A 22,660-nucleotide genomic window follows, 5' to 3' on the forward strand; every position below is an offset into this window, starting at 1 on the left:
TAGAGCCCAAGTGGCTGAATGGTCAGTTCGCCCCTGGCCAACATTATTTTCCAGCACTGCCTTAACCCCTTTTGGGCATGGAGTTCACCAGAGCTTAACAGCTCACCACTGAAGTCCTCTTCCACTCTTCCATGATGACATCACGGAGCTGGTGGAAGTTAGAGACCTTGCACTCCTCCACCTTCCATTTGAGGATGCTCCACAGATGATCAATAGGGCTTAGGTCTGAAGACATTCTGGCCAGTCCATCACCTTTACCCTCAGCTTCTTTAGCAAGGCAGTGGTTGTCTTGGAAGTGTGTTTGTGGTAGTTATCATGTTAGATTATCCAGTCTCTGAAGGGAGGGGATCATGCTCTGCTTCAGTATGTCACAGTACATGTTGGCATTCATGGTTCCCTCAATTAACTTTTATTTATGTCAACCGCATCCAATTTGCAAAGGTGTGAATGTTACCTCTGCACTCTGTTAGGAACAAAGCACAATCATGCTCAAATATCTTTTACCTTGGCCCTGGAGACCAGGGAATGACAACACTTAACCCAGAAGGGATCAGAGCACATCATTCTCCATTCTTCCTGCTGATCTCATACCTGACACTCACCTTGGAGATCCTGGGCAGCCAGGTGGGACTGGTAGTCCCTAGACACAGTGTTGGGCGGGGGGCAGAAGAGGCGGTAAGCATCTTACAGTATGCAGGGAAATGATTGGACAGCTTGGCAGTCACTCAAACCACTTCCACATGAAAGCTGACAAGAAATTGTTAACAATCTCCCAGGTACTATAATGGTCAGGAGTCTGTTTACAGGTCGGTGCTGTCACCAACATAAACCTTATGTTGGTTTAACAGAAAGGGTTAATCCAATTTTTTACTGACCTTTGTAGCCAAAGGCACCATGGAGCAATTCATCCTAAAATTCTTGAATGTACAGTAGTCATTATTCAGGGCTGAGCACTCTGCTCTCCCCTCCTCCTGTGTACCTGATCTGTGTATACATTAGAGATTGGAAGTCTAGCAGGCTGCCAACTAACTCCTGGAAGGTGGATCAGAATGAAAGTACTTCTGCTGGAAACTTTGACTAGTATTTACTTCACAGTGTCTGTACCTACGGAGATGACTAGGAGTTTATCTGAACAGACTCCAGACTTCAGCGGGTCTGGACCACCTGACATACTGTTCAATATTGACAAATTATGAATTCCACTTTGTGAAAGAGACAAGGAAGGAATCCAGCAGCACAATGAGATATAAGTAGAAATATTTACAGAAACAATATTCAGAAATGGAAGTTTATCAGGAGATTGTATTCCACACATATGATATTTGGCCAAACATTTGTAGTCAGCCAGCCATCACACCTGTATGAGCTGGTTGGGCATCTCATTTCAAAATGACAAACATTAATGTGGAGTTGCCCCTCCCACCTTTGTGCCTTTAACTGTCTCCACCTTTCATTGGATTTTGGACTGTATTTATGGGAATGTGTGCCCATTCAACCAATACAACTGATGTTGGATGAGAAGACCTGACTCACACATCTGGATTCGGTCAGGACTGTGTTCATGACGTTTGAGTTCCTCCACACCAAACATTTTAATCCATGCCTTTATGGAGCTGGATGTGTGCTCAGGGGGACAGTCATGCTGGAACATAAAAGGTTTAAAAAGAAAACAATTGCCTACATATACTGGTAAATGTTCTTAGACCTCTCCTATTCTCAATCTACATATCTTCCCTGGGTCAGTTGATTTTCTCCCATGGCTTTCAATACCACTTCTATGCCCATGACACCCAAATATATCTCTCTACCTCAGCTCACTCCATCACTCTCCTCACTTTTCACCAACTTATTAACAGAGATATCAGCCTCTATGTCACACCACTTCCTCAAACTCAATTTATCCAAAACCGAGCTCATAATATTTCCTCCCCCTTGTGCCTCCTCCCCTGATTTCTCTCTCAAAATTAACAGCTCAACTATCAACCTGTCCCCCATGCCAAAGTCTTAGGTGTAGTCCTGGACCCTAGTCATAGCATTTTTTGTGACTGGCACCATCCAATGGACAGTGTAGTCACAGTGCTTTGCTTTTGCTTGCTGGGGGGAATGAAAAAGCAAGGGAAAAAAATAAGCTGTAATATAGTTTGCCACCCTGAAACATCCACCTTCCATCCACTTATGTACAATAGGCAGACAGAAGGTAGTTAATATACACAAAAAATCATAATGATGATGATAATGCCATTCATAATGATGATGATGATTTATTTAATATGATCTACAGCATTATACATTAAATCAATGCGTTATGTTCACTAGACATGTGCATTTCGTTTCGTTACGAATTCTAAATTCTGACTAATTTTCATTATTCGGAAATTCAGATGCATCCGAATTACCGAATTACAATGCTAACGAATTCAACCAAATTCGAGCAAAATTCGAATCAAATTCGAAAAAAAATTTGAATTTGAAAACAATTTGAATCAAATTTGAAAACAATTCTAGTCGAATCGAATTGGAAAACAATTCGAATCAAATTCAAATAAAAATCAAAAAAATATAAATCGATTTCTAAAAAAGAATACAGTAAAATATAATATAAAATAATAACACAATACAATGAAAATAAAAGAATAGTAAAGAACAGAATAGAATTTAATAGAATGTAATAAAATACCATAGAAGAATATGACCTTCTTCTGAAATTATAATTTTGAATAGCATAAATATGAATTCAAGAATAGATTTGAAAATAATTCAAAACAATGCAAACTAAAATAATATATGTTATATTTTATAATAGTCTATTCGTAGCCTATTCTTTTCTATTATTTTATATCCTAATATTTTCTATTCAAATTTGATCCAAATTTTTATACTAAATTAGAACTTCAGAAGATGGTTTTATATATATATAACCATCTTCCGAAATTTGAATTTCCTATAGAATGAATTAGAATAGAAAATATTTGAATAGAAGAGAATAGACTAGAAAAACAATTGAACAGAATAGTATAAAATATTATTTTATTCTATTCCAATCATTGAGTCCAAGCCTTATTCTTTAAGGGGAAACCCTAACCCCAACCCTAACCCTAAGTCTAACAACCCAAGTTGTGGATTGTCCACTTGCCACATCACCTGTCACAAGTTGGGTATTGTCCACTTGCCACATCACCTGTCACAAGTTGGGTATTGTCCACTTGCCATGACACCTGCCATAAGTGCCACGACACCGGCCACGAGTGCCACGTGACCGGCCACGAGTGCCACGTGACTAGCCACAAGTGCCATGTAACCTTCCATGTGACCATGTTGTGTATTGTCCACTTGCCACGTCACCTGCCACAAGTTGTGTATTGTCCACTTGCCACATCACCTGCCACAAGTTGTGTATTGTCCATTGCCACAACACCTGCCACGAGTGCCACATGACCGGCCACAAGTGCCACGTGACCTGCCACGTGACCGGCCATGAGTGCCACATGACCTGCCACGAGTTGTGATTTGTCCACTTGCCACGTCACCTGCCACAATTTGTGGGGTTCCTAGCACCAAGTGACCCCGACATATGGGCAATATGTCAAGTACTTTTCTGCAGCAGAGAATGACATTTTGTGACCTGAATTTGGGGCCACGTATCTCATGGGCCACTTATATCTAGAAACCCCAAATTTTGTATGCAAACACAGTAGAACTAGCACTACAACATCTCCAAATTTGGGGTTTCTAGCACCAAGTGACCCCAAGGTACAGGGCCCCAAAATGAGAAGTTGATGTGACAGATGTATATAAGTAACTAACCATCTTCCACCTTTCTAATTCAAATAGAAGAGATTAGAACAAAATAGAACAAAATATAATTCAATAGAATAAAATAGAAAGAATATACAACCATCTTCTGAAATTCGAATTTCGAATAGATTAAATTAGAATTTTGAATAGTATGAATTAACATTTTTAAATGAATTAATTTTAAATTTGGATAGAAAAGATTATAATAAAATAGAGAATAGACTAGAAAAACAACAGAACAGAATAGAATAGAATATATTATATTTTATTCTGTTCTGTTCTATTGTTTTTCTAGTCTATTCTTTTATATTCTATTAAAATCTTTTCTACTAAAATCGAAATCATTATATACTAAATTCAAATTTCGAAAAAAAAAAAAATATATATATATATATATACATATATACATATGTGTATATATATAACCATCTTCTGAAATTCACATTTAGTATATAATGATTTTGATTTTAATAGAAAAGATTTTAATAGAATATAAAAGAATAGACTAGAATAACAATAGAAAAGAATAGAATAAAATATAATATATTCTATTCTGTTCTATTATTTTTTTAGTCTATTCTTTATTTCTATTCTAATATTTTCTATTCAAATTCAAATTCATTCTATATGTAATTCAAATGTCAGAAAAAAAAAAAAATATATATATATATATATATATATATATATATATATATATATATATATATATATATCTATTTCTTTCTCACATTCGAATTTCATATAGAATGAATTTGAATAGAAAATATTACAATAGAAATAGAGAATAGACTAGAGAAATAATAGAACAGAATGTAGTATAGATACTATCTATTTCATAATTTTTTTGTAGATTACTATTTGTTTCCATAAGATCTCCTGCAGCCTATTAGCATCTATTTCATTTTTTTGCAGATCTTCTGCAGACTATTAGTATATATTTAGTTTTTTCACCAGATCTCATGCAGACTATAAGCATATATTTCATTTTTTTGCAGATCTCCTGCAGACTATTAGTATTTATTTTATTTTCTCACCAGATCTCCTGCAGACTATTAGCATCTATTTCTTTTATTAGCAGATCTCCTGTAGACTACTACCAGCCATTTCACTTCTTTTTTTTTGCAGATCTCCTGCAGACTGTTAGAATAAATTTCATTTTTTTTTTCAGATTACTATTTATTTCAATCAGATTTCCTGCAGTATATTAACATATATTAACATAAAAAAATGAAATTGATTCTAACAGTCAAGCAAGTGAAATGACTGTTAATAGTAGACATGTGCAGAGTAAAATATTTTGTTTCGGAATTTCGTTTTCGTCCGAAAAATTAATTTATTTAGTTACTCCCGAAATTCGTTTTTATCTATTTCGTCTTTCGTTCAAAAATTGCATTAGTCCGGAAATCCACATGAATTACGGTCGAATCTGTCTTTGAAGGCTTCTGGTGTCTGTCGAATGTGTAAAGAAGATTCGACGGACCTACTATATAGCATACTTTGTGTGAACTTTAGAACCCTATTAAAGTCTATGGGACTCCAACATTCAAAATCTAAAGTGCTAATTTTAAAGGCTAATATGCAAGTTACTGTCCTAAAAAGTGTTTGGGGTCCTGGGTCCTGCCCCAAGGGACATATATCAATACAAAAAAAGTTTTAAAAACTGCAGTTTTTTTCGGGAGCAGTGATTTTAATAGTGATTAAAGTGAAACAATAAAAGTGTAATATTTCATTAAATTTCGTAGGGGGGGGTGTCTATAATATGCCTGTGAAGGGGCGCATGTTTCTGGTGCTTAGAACTGTCCCTGCACAAAGTGTCATTTATGCAGGAAAAAAAGTCCTTTAAAATCACTCGCAGCTATTATGAATTGTCAGCTCCCTAATACGGAGAACACTCATTAAAAGTCATTGATAAAAAAAAATAAAAAATAAAAAAAAAGCGTGGGGGTCCACCGAATTCAATTACCAGGCCCTTCAGGTCTGGTATGGATATTAAGGGGAACCCTGCTTCAAATTTAAGAAAAAAATTGACGTGGGGTTCCCCCTAAATATCCATAACCAGACCCTTCAGGTCTGGTATGGATATTAAGGGGAACCTCGCGTCAAATAAAAAAAAATTGACGTGGGGGTCTGCCTAAAAATCCATACCAGACCCTTTATCCGAGCACGCAACCTGGTAGGCCGCAGGAAAAGAGGGGGGGACGAGAGAGTGCCCCCCCTCCCTCCTGAATCATACCAGGCCACATGCCCTCAACATTGAGATGATGCTTTGGGGGTCTGTGACCCCTTAAAGCACCTTGTCCCCATGTTGATGCGGAGAAGGGCCTCATCCCCACAACCCTGGCCGGTGGTTGTGGGGGTCTACGGGCGGGGGGCTTATCAGAATCTGGAAGCCCCCTTTAACAAGGGGACCCCCAAATCCTGGCCCCCCCTGTTTGAAATGGTAAGGGGGTACAAAAGTACCCCTACCATTTCACAAAGAAAGTGTAAAAAATAGTTAAATAAGACAAACACACTTTTGAAAAATTCCTTTATTAAAAATAAAATAAATAAAAAAAAGATTCCAGCGGTGGTAATCCTCTCTTGCTTTCCAGCGATGGATGATCATCTCTCCGGGGTCCAGCGATGGCTCATCTGAATCAGCGCAGCAAATCCATCCATCTTCTGTCTCCATGGAGGAGACACTGCGGGGATTCCGGCGGCCTGACGTTTGTTATATGCAGAGGGCGGGGCCACCCGTCACCTGACCCCACCCCCCTCTGACGCAAGGGGAAACTCGGGCTTCCCTGTGACGTATGGGTGACCTCGCCCCCCGCTGATGTAACGGAAACCTGCCTGTGTTACATCAGAGGGTGCGGGGTCACCCATACGTCACGGGGAACCCCGGGTTTCCCCTTGCGTCAGAGGGGGCGGGGTCAGGTGACGGGTGGCTCCGCCCTCTGCATATAACAAACGTCAGGCCGCCGGAATCCCCGCAGTGTCTCCTCCGTGGTGACAGAAGATGGATGGATTCGCTGCTCTGATTCAGATGAGCCATCGCTGGACCCCAGAGAGATGACCGGAGATTTGACGCAGGTTTCCCCTTAATATCCATACCAGAACTGAAGGGTCTGGTAATTGAATTTGGGGGACCCCCACGCTTTTTTTTTACATTTATTTATTTTTATTTTTTTATCAATGACTTTCAATGAGTGTTCTCTGTATTACGGAGCCGACAATTCATAATAGCTGCGAGTGATTTTAAATGACACTTTGTGCAGGGACAGTTCTAAGCACCAGAAACATGCGTCCCTTCACAGGCATACTATAGAAATTCAAAGGAATATTACACTTTTATTGTTTCACTTTAATCATTATTAAAATCACTGCTCCCAAAAAAACAAAGTTTTTAAAACTTTTTTTGCATTGATACATGTCCCCTAGGGCAGGATCCAGGTCCCCAAACACTTTTTAGGACAGTAACTTGCAGAATCTTTTCTCTCTGTCAGATCTTTTTTCTCTGTCAAATATTTTCTCGATATAATCTGGGACTAATAGAGGTAAGGTTAAGCACATTCGCCCACAGATTCTATAGACAGATTGTTATTGTCAGAGTCTCGTCGAATCTCCTATTCTATACCGAACCTATACCAACGAAAACGAAAATAAAGCATTTATTTATGTTGGATCTTTCGTTTTTCAGATTCTGTGCTTTCGTTATCGTTTGTCAAAAAGAAAACGAAAACAGTTGAAATTCGGACGAAAATGCATTCGAACGAAAACGAATGCACATGTCTAGTTAATAGTCTAGTTAATAGTCTAAAGGAGATCTGCTAGAAAAAGAAATAGATGCTAAAAGTCTGCAGGAGATCTGGTGAGAAAACTAAGTAGATACTAATAGTCCGCAGGAGATAAGATAAAAAAAAAAAGAAATAGATGCTAATAGTCTGCAGGAGATCTGGTGATAAAACTAAATAGATACTACTAGTCTGCAGGAGAGCTGCAAAAAAAAAAGAAATAGATGCTAATAGTCTGCAGGAGATCTTATGGAAATAAATGGTAATATGCAAAAAAATAAAAATGAAATAGATTGTATCTATATTCTATTCTGTTCTATTGTTCTAGCCTATTCTCAATTTCCATTCTAATCTTTTCTATTCAAAAAAAAAAATTATATATATATATATATATATATATATATATATATATATATATATATATATCCATCTTACAAAATTCCCATTTAGTATATTATGGTTTAGATTTTATTAGAATATAAAAGAATAGACTAGAAAAACAATAGAACAGGACAGAATAAAATATGATAAATTGATAATAGAGAATGACATTTTGCAACCCGACTTTGGGGACACGTATCTCGGGGGCCACTTATAGCTAGAAACCCCAAATTGGTATGCAAACATAGTAGATCTAGCACTACAACATCTCCAAATTTGGGGTTTCTAGCACCAAGTGACCCCAAGATACATGGCCCCAAAGTCACAGGGTCACAAAATGTCATCCTCTGCTGCAGAAAAGTGCTTGACATTTTGCGACCCGAATTTGGGGCCCCATTCCTTGGGGTCACTTGGTCCTAGAAACCCTAAATTTGGAGCTGTTGTAGTGCTAGTTCTATTGTGTTTGCATACCAAATTTGGTGTTTCTAGCTACAAGTGGCCCCCGAGATACGTGGCCCCAAATTCGGGTCACAAAATGTCAACCACTTTTCTGCAGCAGAGGATGACATTTTGCGACCCGATTTTGGGACCACATATCTCGGGACCACTTGTAGCTAGAAACCCCAAATTTGTTATGCAAACACAATAGAACTAGCACTACAACATCTACAAATTTGGGGTTTCTAGCACCAAATGACCCTGAGATACATGGCCCCAAATTTGGGTTGAAAAATATTTCCAAATCCGGTTGAAATAGTTTTGAATGCGGTAGAAATATTTTCGAATTCGATTGAAATATTTTCGAATGCGACCGATTTTTCAAATTCGGTAGAAAACGAAACGAAATCCGAAAACGAATTTAATGAATTTTACTAATATATCTAAACAAAATTAATTAATTAACGAATTAAGACGAAATGAAACTAAACAAATTTTTTCCTTTTGCACATGTCTAATGTTCACAGCATTCTTTTCCCCAGCATTGTTTCCTTTGTATTCAGTTCAGGTTTTAAAAGCAAAATGTAGAGTTTTGGAGAAAACATACACAATAATATTCCAGCACTGGAGGTCAATATGGCGAATATCTCCACAGCCACCATGTATTTCCCTCTGGTGCTCAGATAGGCCGGGATCATGGCAATCCAGACACTGCAGAACACCAGCATGCTGAAGGTGATGTACTTGGCCTCATTAAAACTGTCCGGTAATGTCCTCACCATGAAAGCCAGAACAAAACTCACAGCTGCCAGAAACCCCATATAACCCAACATAGAGTAGAACCCGATAACTGACCCTTCATTACACTGAATGAGGATCTTCCCAGGATAGGAGTCCATGTCATACTCCTGAAATGGTGGAGAGATGGACAACCAGAGAATGCAATTCATAACCTGAATGGATGAGCAGAATAACATGACTGTATTGGGAAGTTTGACTCCCACCCATTTTCTACAAGAGCTTCCAGGTCTGGTGGCTTGAAAAGCAATGAAGACCATGATGGTTTTGGCTAGGATAGAAGATGCTGAGATGGTGAAGGGAATTCCAAAAGTGACTTGTTGTAGCATACAGGTAATATCCACAGGACGGCCAAGGAACAGGAATACAGAAAGGAAGCTCAGTATGAGGGAGAGGAGCAGAATGAAGCTGAGGTTCCGGTTATTGGCTCTGACTATGGGAGTACTCCAAAACCAAACAAATAGTCCAAGTAAAAAGAGAGATGTTGTAGCAAATATGACTGAAGTTATAGAAAAAAATAAAACTAGAATATCCTCCTCATATGATAAATACTCATTGATCTTGTCAATACAAATATTTTTAGCTTTGTTGGGCCATTCATTTTCAGGACACTTCTTGCAGAGTTCACTGTCTGTAGAGTAAAAATAAGTGAAAATAACATTAGGCATGGTATTAGAAGAATGCAACTATTTGACAGTTTTTGGCCTCTTACGTGTAATCATTTTCCATACCATTACTTTTTTATAAGTGCAAAACTGTTAGCTCCTGTACACATGGTCGGAGATTTCGACAACCAAATCCGTCGGATTTTGTCCGTCGGATTTTATCCGTTGGATCTTGTCCGAAACTGTTGCATACACACGGTCGGACTAAGTTGTCGAAAAATCCGATCTTTCATAACGTGATGACGTTATTTCATTACGATGGGACTACATTCAGGATAGTAGCCAATAGCTTTGATGTAGGAATTTGATCTGAGCATGCATGGCACTTGGTCCGATCAAAATTCTCTACACATGATCGTATGTGCGAGTATGTCCGATCGAACCAGTTGGTCGGAAAACATTTCCAACAAGTTGGAAAATTGGGTCCGACGGATATTCCGACGGAATCAGTCCGATGCATACCACACACAGTCGGATTATCCGACAACACGGTCCGATAGGACACATTCCGACGGATTCTCCGATCGTGTGTACAAGGGCTTAGCGGCATTCTCAGGCAGACAGTAGGAGGAATCTGATTCCCATTTTTTGCTTGAGAAAGCCTCCAACACTCCCAGAAGGGTCAGCGGTAGAAGAAAAGTACAGCAAACTTTCACCAAAAATGGGAGAAAGGCACCATCAGTAATCATTAATTTCTTACAATTTAGGGAGATGTTCAGCCTGCAAAGTGTGAAAAAAGTGGTTACAGAATCACTTTAAAGGACTTCATTTTTATTTTCTAATCCAATACCAGAGTTTCTATTTGAAGAAACACAAAGCTTACCAGAATGGTTTGATATTTCTCCTTCTGAACATGGAGCACAATTATAACAACATGGGTGATATCCTTCTCTTACAGATTTTCTGAACCCTGGAAGACATTCCTCGGAGCATCGACCCCTTGGGACCTGAGATAATATACAACAATATGAACTATTGAAGAACAAAACTACAGATATACAGTAATAATGTAAGTAAGCCACGATTCTGGCGTTTAAAATTATGTAGAATGCATACCTTGGTATAAACACATGAACCATTCCAGAAGGTGACCCTTCCTTAGTCTGGATACCACAGAATATGCTCCAAACCAGAAGACACAAATAGACATCTAATGCCACGTACAAAAGACCAGACTTTTTGACAGCAGCGGAACTCCACCGGACTGTGAAATCCGTTTGTGTGTATGCTAGTCCGACGCGCAAAAAACAAAGCTATTGCAGTTATTGGCTACTGGCTATGAACTTCCTTATTCTAGTCCGGTCGTACGTCATCACGTTCAAATCCGTCGGACTTGGTGTGATTGTGTGTGGCCAACTTTCATTCGGAAAGTCGGTCGGAACTCCACCAAAAGTCAGTCGGAAAGATGTCGGACCTAGTCCCTCGAAAAGTCCGGTTGTGTGTACGCGGCATTAGAGTTCTAGCAGAATACTTTCATTATAGAGGTTACAGCAACAAAACTAGAAGTTACAAGCATAAACGCTATCTTAAAAACCCAAAGAGAAAATGTCCTACAATGCAAAGAGAAGAAAACAAATAGCCGTGTACCTCTAGGAATCACATACAATCCAGCACTAAAAGAGATGAGAGCGATAATGAAATAGATGAAATCCATCATAACAGAGGACAGAACCCTGAAAGGAATATTCCAACAAACCCCAGTGCTGATATTCAGGTAACCACCCAACCTCAGACATACATTAATCATCTCCAGTACTTCTCCATAGCCTCTCCCATCCTCTGAAACTCACTACCCCAATCTGTCCAATCCTACTCTGTCCACTTTTAGGTGATCCCTGAAAACTCATCTCTTCTGGGAGGCTTATCCTGCCTACAGCTAACAACCAAATCTTCTACTTCCCTCTTCAGTTCCTCCCTCACAGTCACTACCTTTTGTTTCACCACTCCCTCCCTCTTTGATTGTAAGCTTGCAGGAGCAGGGCCCCCCTAACCCTTTTGTATTGAATTGTATTGTTGCTATATTTTCTCTCTTTATATTTTAAACTGATGCACAAACTGACGACTTTAAACAATGGAACAAACCGTCATTTTCCTGGTTTGGCAGAGCCGCTATACTGAAAATGAATGTTCTCCCACGCATTCTTTATGTAATTCAGACGATACTGATATGCCTTCCCCAGGCCTTCTTTAGATACTATAAGAGTATATGTACTAAATTCCTCTGGGGCACTCAAAGGCCCAGAATTAAGTATTCCCAGCTCACCCTACCCAAACATCTAGGAGGCATAGGGCTGCCAGACCTGTATAATTATTACACCACCACCCACTTGTCCAGGATTGTAGACTGGAACGCCCACGCGCAGATCAAGGATTGGGTTAACTTAGAAGCACCATTTACCAAACTCCCCCTAAGATCCTTACCTTGGATACGAAATGCCCACTACCACAAAGACATTGATCTGCACCCGTTCATCGCACCGACACTGCATTGCTTTCGCAGCATTTGCACACATACATCAATCTCTTCCATCCCAGGATCGCTCACACCGCTCAAAATGAACCCAGACTTCCCCCCTGGGATGCATGAAAACTTTCTCCAAAGAAACTGGTCGGAAAAGCAGATCCTGCTGAAACATTTTTATGATAACAAAAATCTGCAAACTGCCACACAACTGGCTGTTAAGATGCAGAAACACCCCATACCTGTCTGGACATTCCAACAAATAACCCACTACATTAAGGCAACGGAGAAGGAAAAAGAATGTTCACGACAATTAACACCCTTCGAGTCGTTGTGCATATCCACAACACCCCAGACTTATCTCTTCTCCCAGACTCACTCCCTCCTATTCTATGACCATGAACCTAACATCTCCAAAGTCTGTACCACTTGGGAGAGGGACCTAGGCATTAAACTGACACCCAAAGAGTGGGAAAATATCTTTCTAAACATACATAAGGATTCCCTCAATGTTTCAACCCAAGAAAATGGGTATAAGATTCGAACCCGTTGGTACAGGACACCAGCCTTCTTACACAAATGGAACCCATCAACTCCCGACACCTGCTGGAGATGCAGGCAAGCCCACGGCACACTGCTACATATCTGGTGGGAAAGCCCCGCCATCCAAACCTACTGAAAGGAAATACATAGGCTAACAATGTCCATCACGTCCTATGAACTACCCTTTACTCCTGCCCAGTTCCTTCTACATCACACCACCCATAAGCCAACTTCATACCGCAAATCCCTACTCATACACCTCCTTAACGCAGCGAAACAATGTATCCCGCTACACTGGAAAGCCCAAACCAGTCCCTCTACCAAATAATGGCTCCATAGAATACACAAGATAGCAGAGCTAGAGGAACTGATCCACATCTCTAGAGATACCCCGCAGAATTTTACCAGCAAATGGGCACCCTGGATACACTTTAAGTCCACCACCGAACACATCCGCATTCTAAGACGATCTGACTGATCACATACCTAAACCACTCCGGCTAAGTGGAGAAGGAAGCAAAACACCAACAAAACACACATTGACCCCTTATTAGAATCCCACTAGACACACCCGCCACACCAGACCCATCAGGTCCTTGACTCAACGCAGATCAATTAGATTCAACTATGGTACACAACGTATGACCTTGATCCCCTTTTTGAGACTAACTCATAACCAATCTAGAGGAGAGCAATAAATAGTCACTACCCATACCCCCCCCCCCCCCCCACTCTTTCATTTCCCCACCTACATTCCTCTATCTGGCTATAACCAGACATGGTAGGGTACTTCCACGTCTTAAGAAACCACCCCCACCACCTTCCTTCTCATCATTACAAAGACCTGATCAACGAGGTCCAGACGACTTTGACACTAAAGAACCAGAAGAACCAACATACCCCAGCTACCCCACGCCCATACCCCCCTGATGCGACAACTGACATGTAGAGTAAGATGAACACTAAGCAACGAAGCCGGGATTTCGGGGTTATTACTTAGTTTGACCACACGGACATCTCAGTCCACACTCCAGATAGTTGGCAAAAATATGCACTACTTGTAAACACGTTTTTCAAAGAAAATGTAAACTCAAACAGCCAGGGCATTATCAATAGTATAAAAGGATACAGATCCCCTTCTTTACAGTAACAAATATGGAAAAGTGTCGACACCCCCATCTGGTTGGCAGAAGACATGAACACACCTCCATAACCTCAGACGTCAGGACATCGAAGAATGTACTATCCCGTTTGACTCCAGTTACCCATTACATCTCTATGATACATAATTTTTACAGAATGTTCCGTGAACTTTGTAACTCAGAATATGACAATGTTACCTGTTCAAAGGTCTATATGTTGGTTACCCTACTTTTCTTAAATAAAAAATTTATGGAAAAAAAAAATAAAAAAATGATATTTATATATAGATTTCTTTTTAGGGCCAGTTCACCCCAGACACAGTTCCTTCAGTTCCGTGTGCTTTTTTTCTGCACTAAAAATGCATACACAGTGTTTTCCATGTATTGCAATGACTCTAGTTCACACCATGCAGACAGTTTCTGGTCAGTTTCCGGTCAGTTTCTGGTAGAGAAACTGACTGGAACTGTCTGTATTGGTGTAGAAAAAATGGAACTGCATGGAACTGCATGGAACTGCATCTGGTGTGAACTGGCCCTTAGAGGTGAAATCAGAGTTCATAGCCCATGAATAAGACATTGTTTTTCTGTCTTATAATGAGAGTCTAGAAGTCTTATCTGCCCCACCTTCGCAGACCATATTCTCAGGTTATAAATCTTGAGAGGTCTTAGTTAAATAAACAAAATAAGGAAAACATGAGTCTGCAACACTAAATAGTATTTCAGAATTGAGCCACAGAAACCAGAGGGCTTATTTACAATTCATATTGTATTTTAAATTATGTTTTCTTTTATAATATGTTTATAGTATATATGTATTAGTTATGTTTATCGTTAGAATAATGACTTCAGTTTCTGGGAATGTAACAAACCATTAACTAGATGTGGGGAAATTTTCTCATACCCATATATTTAAAGAAGAAAGGAGATGGCTAGAGGAAATTGAAACATGTTGTACAGTTTTAGACAATTAATGGTGTTTTGCTAAGCCAAGGTCAGAAGGTCATGTCAATCACATTTAAAGTAAATTCTGATCTAACACTGCCCCCTAGAGGGGAAAATAGTAAGAGTCTAAGATGGCCGTACATGCATGTTGCCATTGAAATGTATAAACAACATTGTCATATGACATCATCAGCTGCATAGTAATTAGATACACACCCACTTTTAGGGTGAGATAAAAAGTAGCTACAGATCACGGGTTGGAGGTCTGATGGGAAAAGGAGCCATGGGATACCTCACTGAAAGACGGAGAAATGTAGGGAGGCTGGAAGAGGTCCCTCATCATCATCATAACTGAATCTTCTCAAACGGACAGACTTCTTAAAGTTCTGGTAAAGTATTGATCTTTCCATATTATACCTTTTTAGGTAATTGAATTGTTTGGCAGAGCATATGTTTGACTAATCCAATCTATTGTTAGTTCTGTTTTGGAGTGAAGGGAATTCTAACTGCTGTATGAATTTGTTTTGCTTCTAAAACAAGGGAGATACATGATTTGTGATATCTTACTATACCGAGGTAAAAGATTTAGAATTGGATTGGTTATAGTATGTGTTAAACCATCGATTCATTCTAAATGTAAAATATAAGCTTTGATCAAATTATCAAGCTTTGTACAATATAATATTTTCTTTGTGCACATTTAAGAGTGTAAGTTTTAAGGTCTGTTGGTTTTGAGAAGTGATAACACCGTATTTAAAGTAAACAAGATTGTTTTATATAAGTCAGTGCAGTCATGGAAGCTATTCACTAAAAAGTTACCAAATTTTAAATATACAAGTATCATTTAAATATTGAAATGTGATATTTTGTTTTAAGAAACGTGAATATTATTTGAACCATCATTTACTGTATCTCTGATATATAGAAGTATACATTTATATGTCCACGTATTTGTATTATCACAAAATATACCTGATATTATTTTTCACTATATTTTTAGTTAATAAATATATATTTTTAAGCAATATCATTTGTATCACTTGTCTTCAAAATAGCATGGATAAACAAACCTGAATTTCTTGTTAGTATTGGTAGAAAAGTGTAAATCTCCCAAATCAAAGATTTGCATATTTTCATAATCACAATACATTTTTAATATTTAAGTATAAACATTCTGACAGTACTATAAAAATTGCACTGCACTACCCCATTTTCTTTAGTATGCTTGTTGTATCTTTGTACCATTGTTATTAACAACAATAAAAATATATTGAAATAGAAAACAAACAGAGGGGACACAACCTTGCAACAATAAATACTGCAAACTGTGCCTCCACATAAATGTATTAAATATCATCACACAAACAAAGGTGTCTTCAGGATATTGTATGATATTACAGGATTATACAGCTTGGCCTCCAGTAATGGGATGTTCTTCATTCAATGCAGCAAATGCAAGCATGGATCATACATTGGTGAGACAGGACAGATGTTACAGAAAAAAAAAATCTTTATAGACACAATATAAAAGAACATAAAGAGGATTACTATATACCTGTGGTACATCATTTCCCACAACCAGACCATTCTATGGAAGACATGGAAGTTTTGGGTCTTAAAGAGACTTTGTTTAAAAATACTCAGGAAAGGAAAACCTTTGAACTGTGAATAATAATTCTGTATGAGAAAAAGGTAATTGTCTGAATGTGGAGAACAATATTTTAAATCTCTACCGCATAGTTTATGACAATTCTCATCTTCATGACTTTTCCACTGCTCCTCTGTACTGCTTGAATCTTAGAAGGGAGAATTCCTTCTAAGTAGAGTCCTTAAAATACAGGTAACTGTTGTGCAAATAAAAAAAAGTGTTGTTGCAAGAGCACTAATATGACTACAATGACCTTGAGCTTCTCTCCCCATTAAATACTTTTCAAGTCCTTCCTGCACCTCCCTCTCTATCCCTCTCCTCTTTGAAGCTCACTGTATTCCTCTCTTTTCTCCAGGTTCTCTGCACTGTGATTTATCTTCCTCTGGGTCTGGTGTCATTCTTCCTTGATGAGTTTTCTGCCCGGCTACCTTATTTTCTTTGAAATGCCCAATATCATTCTTGGTAACTTTAACCCCTAATAATGTTTATACCCCAGCTACCTCCCAACTCCTCAACCTGACCTTATCCTTTGGACTAACACAATAGACACACACCTCTACACTCCATGCAACTTCCCAAACACCCATTTACCTCTCTCTGGCCATAATCTTATCAGTTTCCTAATCTCCATATCTTTACTCCCCTATCCTTCCTACCATCAAACCTGCAGAAATCTTCCCCACTTTAGCTCTTCACTTATCTACAATGCAACAGACCACTTTTATAACTCTAATAAGGACTTATCAATCCAGAGAGTACTGAATGTCAGTCCTCTATAGCCAGACTACCCTGGAATATTTCACCCAACATGGATGAGAACTCCTGAGAACTCAACAATGTTTTCATACTGTCCCTCTTAAGGGGAGCAACTGAAATACTAGGGGACTATCCCTGCCATCCATGACACATTCCTGGTGTCCTGTACACCCCCTATCCCTACTACCAGCAGACCCATAGAAATCTTCACCACTTTAGCCCTTCTCTTATCTACTCTTCAATCAAATACTTTTATGACCAAATCTCACCCCTATCCTGCCCTGACCTTGCCAATTCTGTCTACAACAGCTCAGTCAGGGAAGATGTTGACCGTCTATGAACAGGATGGGAGGAGGGGGTTAGATTTTGTCTGGAGATGGGCTTTAGGGTCAAAACTAGTATGTTTCTTATGTAAGTTCTGGATCAGCTTCTCCAGTGTAACTCACCTTGTCTCCTTTCCATGATATTCGCTCTGGTTCTAGTGTAAGTTGCTGACCCTCTGAAAGGGACCTATCAAAGTGACCCACATGAATCAAATCAGTGATATTTCTATAATTAATTCTTGAAATCCAATTTACAATTTCCAGTGGGCTGGGCAGTTCTCCTTTATCATTAAAAATCAGGACATTGCCATTATGATCTTTGTACTGGACTTCTTTCAAAAAGCGGGACAGCTTAAAAAATTACAGAAAAGATTATAGGTAACAAGTATACTGTATAGAACATTTCATTTTTTTGATTATAGATTGTTTATCTAGTTAAATCCCATTTAGAGAATGCCATCGGGATGAGATGACCTGTTTGCTGAGCACTTATATCCAGATACATTTTATTGGGACTTTCTATAAACAATTTGCTTTGTGAATGTTTCAGAGATAAATGAATAATTCTCCCCCTTTACAATACACTGGCTCAGCCTCATCTTGGATATACAGTTCAGTTTTGGTCACCAATCCTCAGGAAAGATGTCGATGAATTAGAAAGAGTTTCAGAAAATGGCAACAAATGAACAAGGAGGACAGAGGATCTCATCTATGAGGACTGATAGATTACAGGTATTCACTCCAGAGAAGCAGAAGGGCAATTCCACTTTCAAGATAAAAAAATGAGCAAACAAAAAAAAATAATATAGCCTATACAATTGTCCAAGTCATATTGTAATTGAACGTTAATAAATATGACCTTTTCTTTTCAATCTGCAGCTCTGTAATGTTCTGTAAAATGCAATATGGCCAACTGGAGGAGTTCTTTACACAGATGGTATACAGAAAGCCCCTCCCCTGAAATGTAATTTCCTGTTTGTATGATTGGCTCAATAATTCTCCCAGAAGTCAAACACAAATCAGTCAGATACAAATCGGATTTTGTGCATCCCCGGCAATAAAAATGTAATTTTTGTTGAGATACTAACAAAGGGAAATCTTATCTAAAGGGATGCAGACCCTGACAATTTCCACATTAGATCCCTGCAGGTGCAGAAGCTGATTTATAATTAGGCAGGCTGCATCTTCTTTTTTTTTATTAAGTTGGATAAGGCTATTATGGGATGCCCACTTGATCAAAGCAGTATAACTTTTCAGAGACACAACTATATACAGTCTATATATACACTTCTCCTCCACTTCCAGCACAAAGCTTGCTTGTAGAACTACAACTCCCAGGGCCAGCTGGCACTGTTTGGATGATCTGACAAAGGCTCAGTTAGATGAGAAGCAAAAACCCTTTACAGGCAGGGACCACAGGCCCCTTGTTTGTGTAGCAAAGTCGTAGTGCCTAGCTGTCCTCCTCCTGTGGATACTGATCCCAGCACCACCACTTCAGGCACTGCCAGCCCACCTGGCTGTAGCTGCTCCTTTCTCCAGCCCTCCTGGCCAAGACTCCACAGTCCTCCAAGACTGACTCTACATCCTTCCCAGACTGCTCTCTTCCAGTCCTCTCAGGCATGCCTCTCTGTCCTCTCCAAATTGTAACACTCACCAGCCCACCTGACTGTCTTCCTCCCTGGAGATTTGCCCAGTAGTATTGTCCTGCTGTCCTCCACTTACTCCTGTGCCTCAAGTCAGAACACCTCTGTGTGATATGAAGAGGGTCCCCTTGCACCCAAGCCTGAGGTCACCCCCCAGACTATGGGGCACCCTCAAGGGCCACAAACAGCCTAACACTCCATCTCTAGCTTCCACCCAAACTTCTCTGCCCCAGTTTGGCTGGCCCTAAGTATTTCAGGGGACCTGCCCCCTGCCAAACCTCTGTTATGGATTGGTCAGGGTCCTCATGAATACTCCAGGCCGCTCCCCCTCACCTCTACCCCATTCTTCTTGAGGGTAGGAGGAGGTCTCCTAACATTTCAAATGTTTTTTTTTTATTTTTTTAGGAATTTTAATGAATTATTTTTGGGGGGAAATACCACTTTAAACAAGGCCCCAAACAGCTTCACAACTGGGGTCTCTCCTCCTCATCTGGAAACTTCTCCCCAAACCGCTCTGCTTCGCCTCACATCTCTCTGAATCCTGGAACATTGTTAACAATACCTAATGTGCTCTGTGTTATTGTTATGCTTTAACCACTTCAGCCCTGGGAGTATTTACCCCCTTCTTGACCAAGCCATTTTTTGCGATGCGGCACTGCGTCATTTTAACTGACAATTACACGGTCATGCAACATTGTACCCAAACAAAATGTATGGTCTTTTTTAAATGAAAATAGAACTTTCTTTTACTGGTATATGCTCAACTCTGCAGTTTTTTATTTTTTGTGCTATAAACAAAAGAAGAGCGACAATTTTGAAAAAAAAAATATTTTTCACTTTTTTTGCTATAATAAATATACCAAAATGTATCAGAATCATCAGTTTAGGCTGATATATATACTTCTATTTATTTTTGGTAAAAAAAAATTGCAATACGCATATATTGATTGGTTTGCACAAACGTTATAGAGTCTACAAAATAGGGCATAGATTTATGGCATTTTTATTATTATTTTTTTTTTTACTAGTAATGGTAATCTGCAATTTTTATTGGGACTGCGACATTGCAGCCGACAGATTGGACACTTTTGACAAATTTCTGGGACCATTAACATTTATGCAGCAATGCAGAGATCAGTGCTATAAAAATGCACTGATTACTGGAGAAATGTCACAGGCAGTGAAGGGGTTAAAACTAGGGGGTGATCAAGGGGTTAAATGTGTTCGCTCAGTGTGTGGGGGGATGGGACTGATTGGGGGTGGAGACCAACCATTGTTCCTATATATTAGAAACAACAAACCAGTCTCCTCACACAAATCCCCATTCTCAATCTGTTAGGAGCAATCACGGGTGCCCGATGGAACCTTGCAGCCACCATATACACGCATCAGCTCCTTAGGGACATGGCGGGCACCTCCTATACTCCTTAAAGCATTTGCCGTACACCTATGGCGATTTGTGCAGGAATGCCATTGTGTGGGTTTAATTGACGGCGGGCGGATGGTAACTGGTTAACCTGCATTGGAAAATCAAAAGGGGTAAAGCAGCGCAAAAATAACAAGAACAATCCCTAAATTAAAAGCAGCTAAGCACTCAAAATTAATATATCAAATCCTAGACAAAATTCCCAAATGTACAGTGCAGCGCTAAGTTAAAAACATAGATAAACAATTATAGAATCATGCATGTAAAAAATAGTCCAAATTCATAAATATAAGTCCACAATAAGATAAAAGGTGAAAATGGAGCAGAAAAGTTGAATGGATGGACCAAATTGAAGACGTTAAACCCGAATGCTCTGATGCCAAGTACTAGGTTATTGGTGCTTTGTTTGTAAGCAAATTTTCATTCAATAAGATGTGTTAAAGCTATTTAACACATTTAAAGCTATGTGTTAAAGCAGAAAGCACTATGCAGTTTTTATTAATTTTACATGGTGCGACGATTTTATCCAGTCCCCATTGATTATAAAATCTGGCTGACGATTTGGAGTGGTGTGAAGGTATTACTATTGGATCCCTACAGAGGCATCAACTATCCATTACACCCTTTATGGGGAAGCTTGTTTGACCTATCTGTTTTTACAGAGGTCCACATAGTGAGTTGAGCGGCCTGTATTGTTTATGGTGGAGGCTCTGATAAAGATGAACACAGCTGAGATGTTTTTCTGAGCACACCAGGCACTGCGGAGGAGATCTTCAATTTGGTCCATCCATTCTATTTTTCTGCTCCATTTTCACCTTTTAACCTACATGGGCCTTATCAATATATTCCCCTGTGCCTGGCCTAAATGATATGTTTGAATGTTATATTTGATGTTAAATGTTCTCCTTCCCAGAATTATACACACTTTGACCCTTTTCCTTACCTTTTTCTTCTTTCTCTCCACATCTCCCCCTTTTTCCTTTACTTTAAAAATGTGCTGGTACATACTTAGGATGTGCTGTGCCATTGATATTTATGATCTTCAGTATTACCTTGCATTAATGTTTCTTATTTTCCCAGATAACACCGTTCTCCTTTGCTGCCATAGTTGCATACAACATAGGAGTATTTTATATATGTCTGTTAAAATTGTATCCCTAAATACCAAAGGGCTTAATAGCTCTTTTAAATGATCATTACTTTGAAAAGAGGCAATTTCTTCCAAGTGGGACATCCTTATGTTTACAAGAGACGCACTTCGCTATCTCCACAGCACCAAAATGCCAACAACCTAATTTTCCCCACATCTTTTTTGCTCATAAAAACACTAATTGCAAAGGTGTCATGATTACTTTTTGTGATTCACTAGCCTTTCAATTTCATTCAGCAGAATCAGATCCTAATGGCCGTTTCCTTATCTTAGATGTAACTATCAACAACTACCGAAACACCCTAGTTAATTTGTATGCCCCTAATACCCACCAAAAATGATTTTTTACAAATCTTCTCATTAAAAAAACGTCAGCCATATAGATCTCACCCAATAATCATCTGCAGAGACTTTAATGATATCATTGAATCTTCTATTAAATCCACCAATGTTACACGCAGACCCTCCTTGTCCCTTTCCACTATCATCTCCCAGGAACACTTCTTTGACGCTTGCTGATTTATCCATGGCAGCAAACGAGAGTATACCTTTTTCTCCCCAGCATACAAGCTTTACTCTATAATTGATTTCTTCCTGTTGGACAAATTTACCTTACAATGACCATGCACCTACTGTATCTTTTTAGAACTAACCCTAGCCCTCAACAGCTGCTTGCCTTCTCCATGGAGACTTAACACCTCAATTCTCTCAAATCCATCATACCCGAAATAAATTGATTCTTCTAATCATAATTTCTTCCAAGATAATGAAGGTTC

At 39.0% G+C, this 22,660-nt stretch overlaps 1 protein-coding gene across 1 annotated transcript; it reads right to left on the minus strand.

Moving 5' to 3' along the window:
- Positions 1 to 8,908: 8,908 nt before the first annotated feature.
- On the minus strand, positions 8,909 to 22,412 carry LOC143941289 (vomeronasal type-2 receptor 26-like). The gene is made up of 5 exons (XM_077463325.1): positions 22,275 to 22,412; positions 17,789 to 18,016; positions 10,907 to 10,953; positions 10,747 to 10,797; positions 8,909 to 9,629 (listed from the first exon to the last, which is right to left on the minus strand). Exons 1-5 carry the CDS (start codon positions 22,410 to 22,412, stop codon positions 8,909 to 8,911), a joined length of 1,185 nt encoding a protein of 394 aa, XP_077319451.1.
- Positions 22,413 to 22,660: the final 248 nt, after the last annotated feature.

Source organism: Lithobates pipiens, unplaced genomic scaffold (assembly GCF_037356315.1).
Source record: "Lithobates pipiens isolate NorthernLeopardFrog02 unplaced genomic scaffold, aLitPip1_a1.2 Scaffold_3, whole genome shotgun sequence".
NCBI lineage: Eukaryota > Metazoa > Chordata > Amphibia > Anura > Ranidae > Lithobates > Lithobates pipiens.

Coding starts and splice junctions, on each gene's coding strand:
- LOC143941289 (XM_077463325.1), bottom strand. CDS start 22,412: ATGGATAAATCAGCAAGCGTCAAAGAAGTGTTCCTGGGAGATGATAGT. Junction 18,017..22,274: donor TCTCTGCAGATGATTATTGG/GTGAGATCTATA, acceptor TAATTTTTTAAG/CTGTCCCGCTTTTTGAAAGA. Junction 10,798..10,906: donor GTTCATGTGTTTATACCAAG/GTATGCATTCTA, acceptor ATATTATCTCAG/GTCCCAAGGGGTCGATGCTC.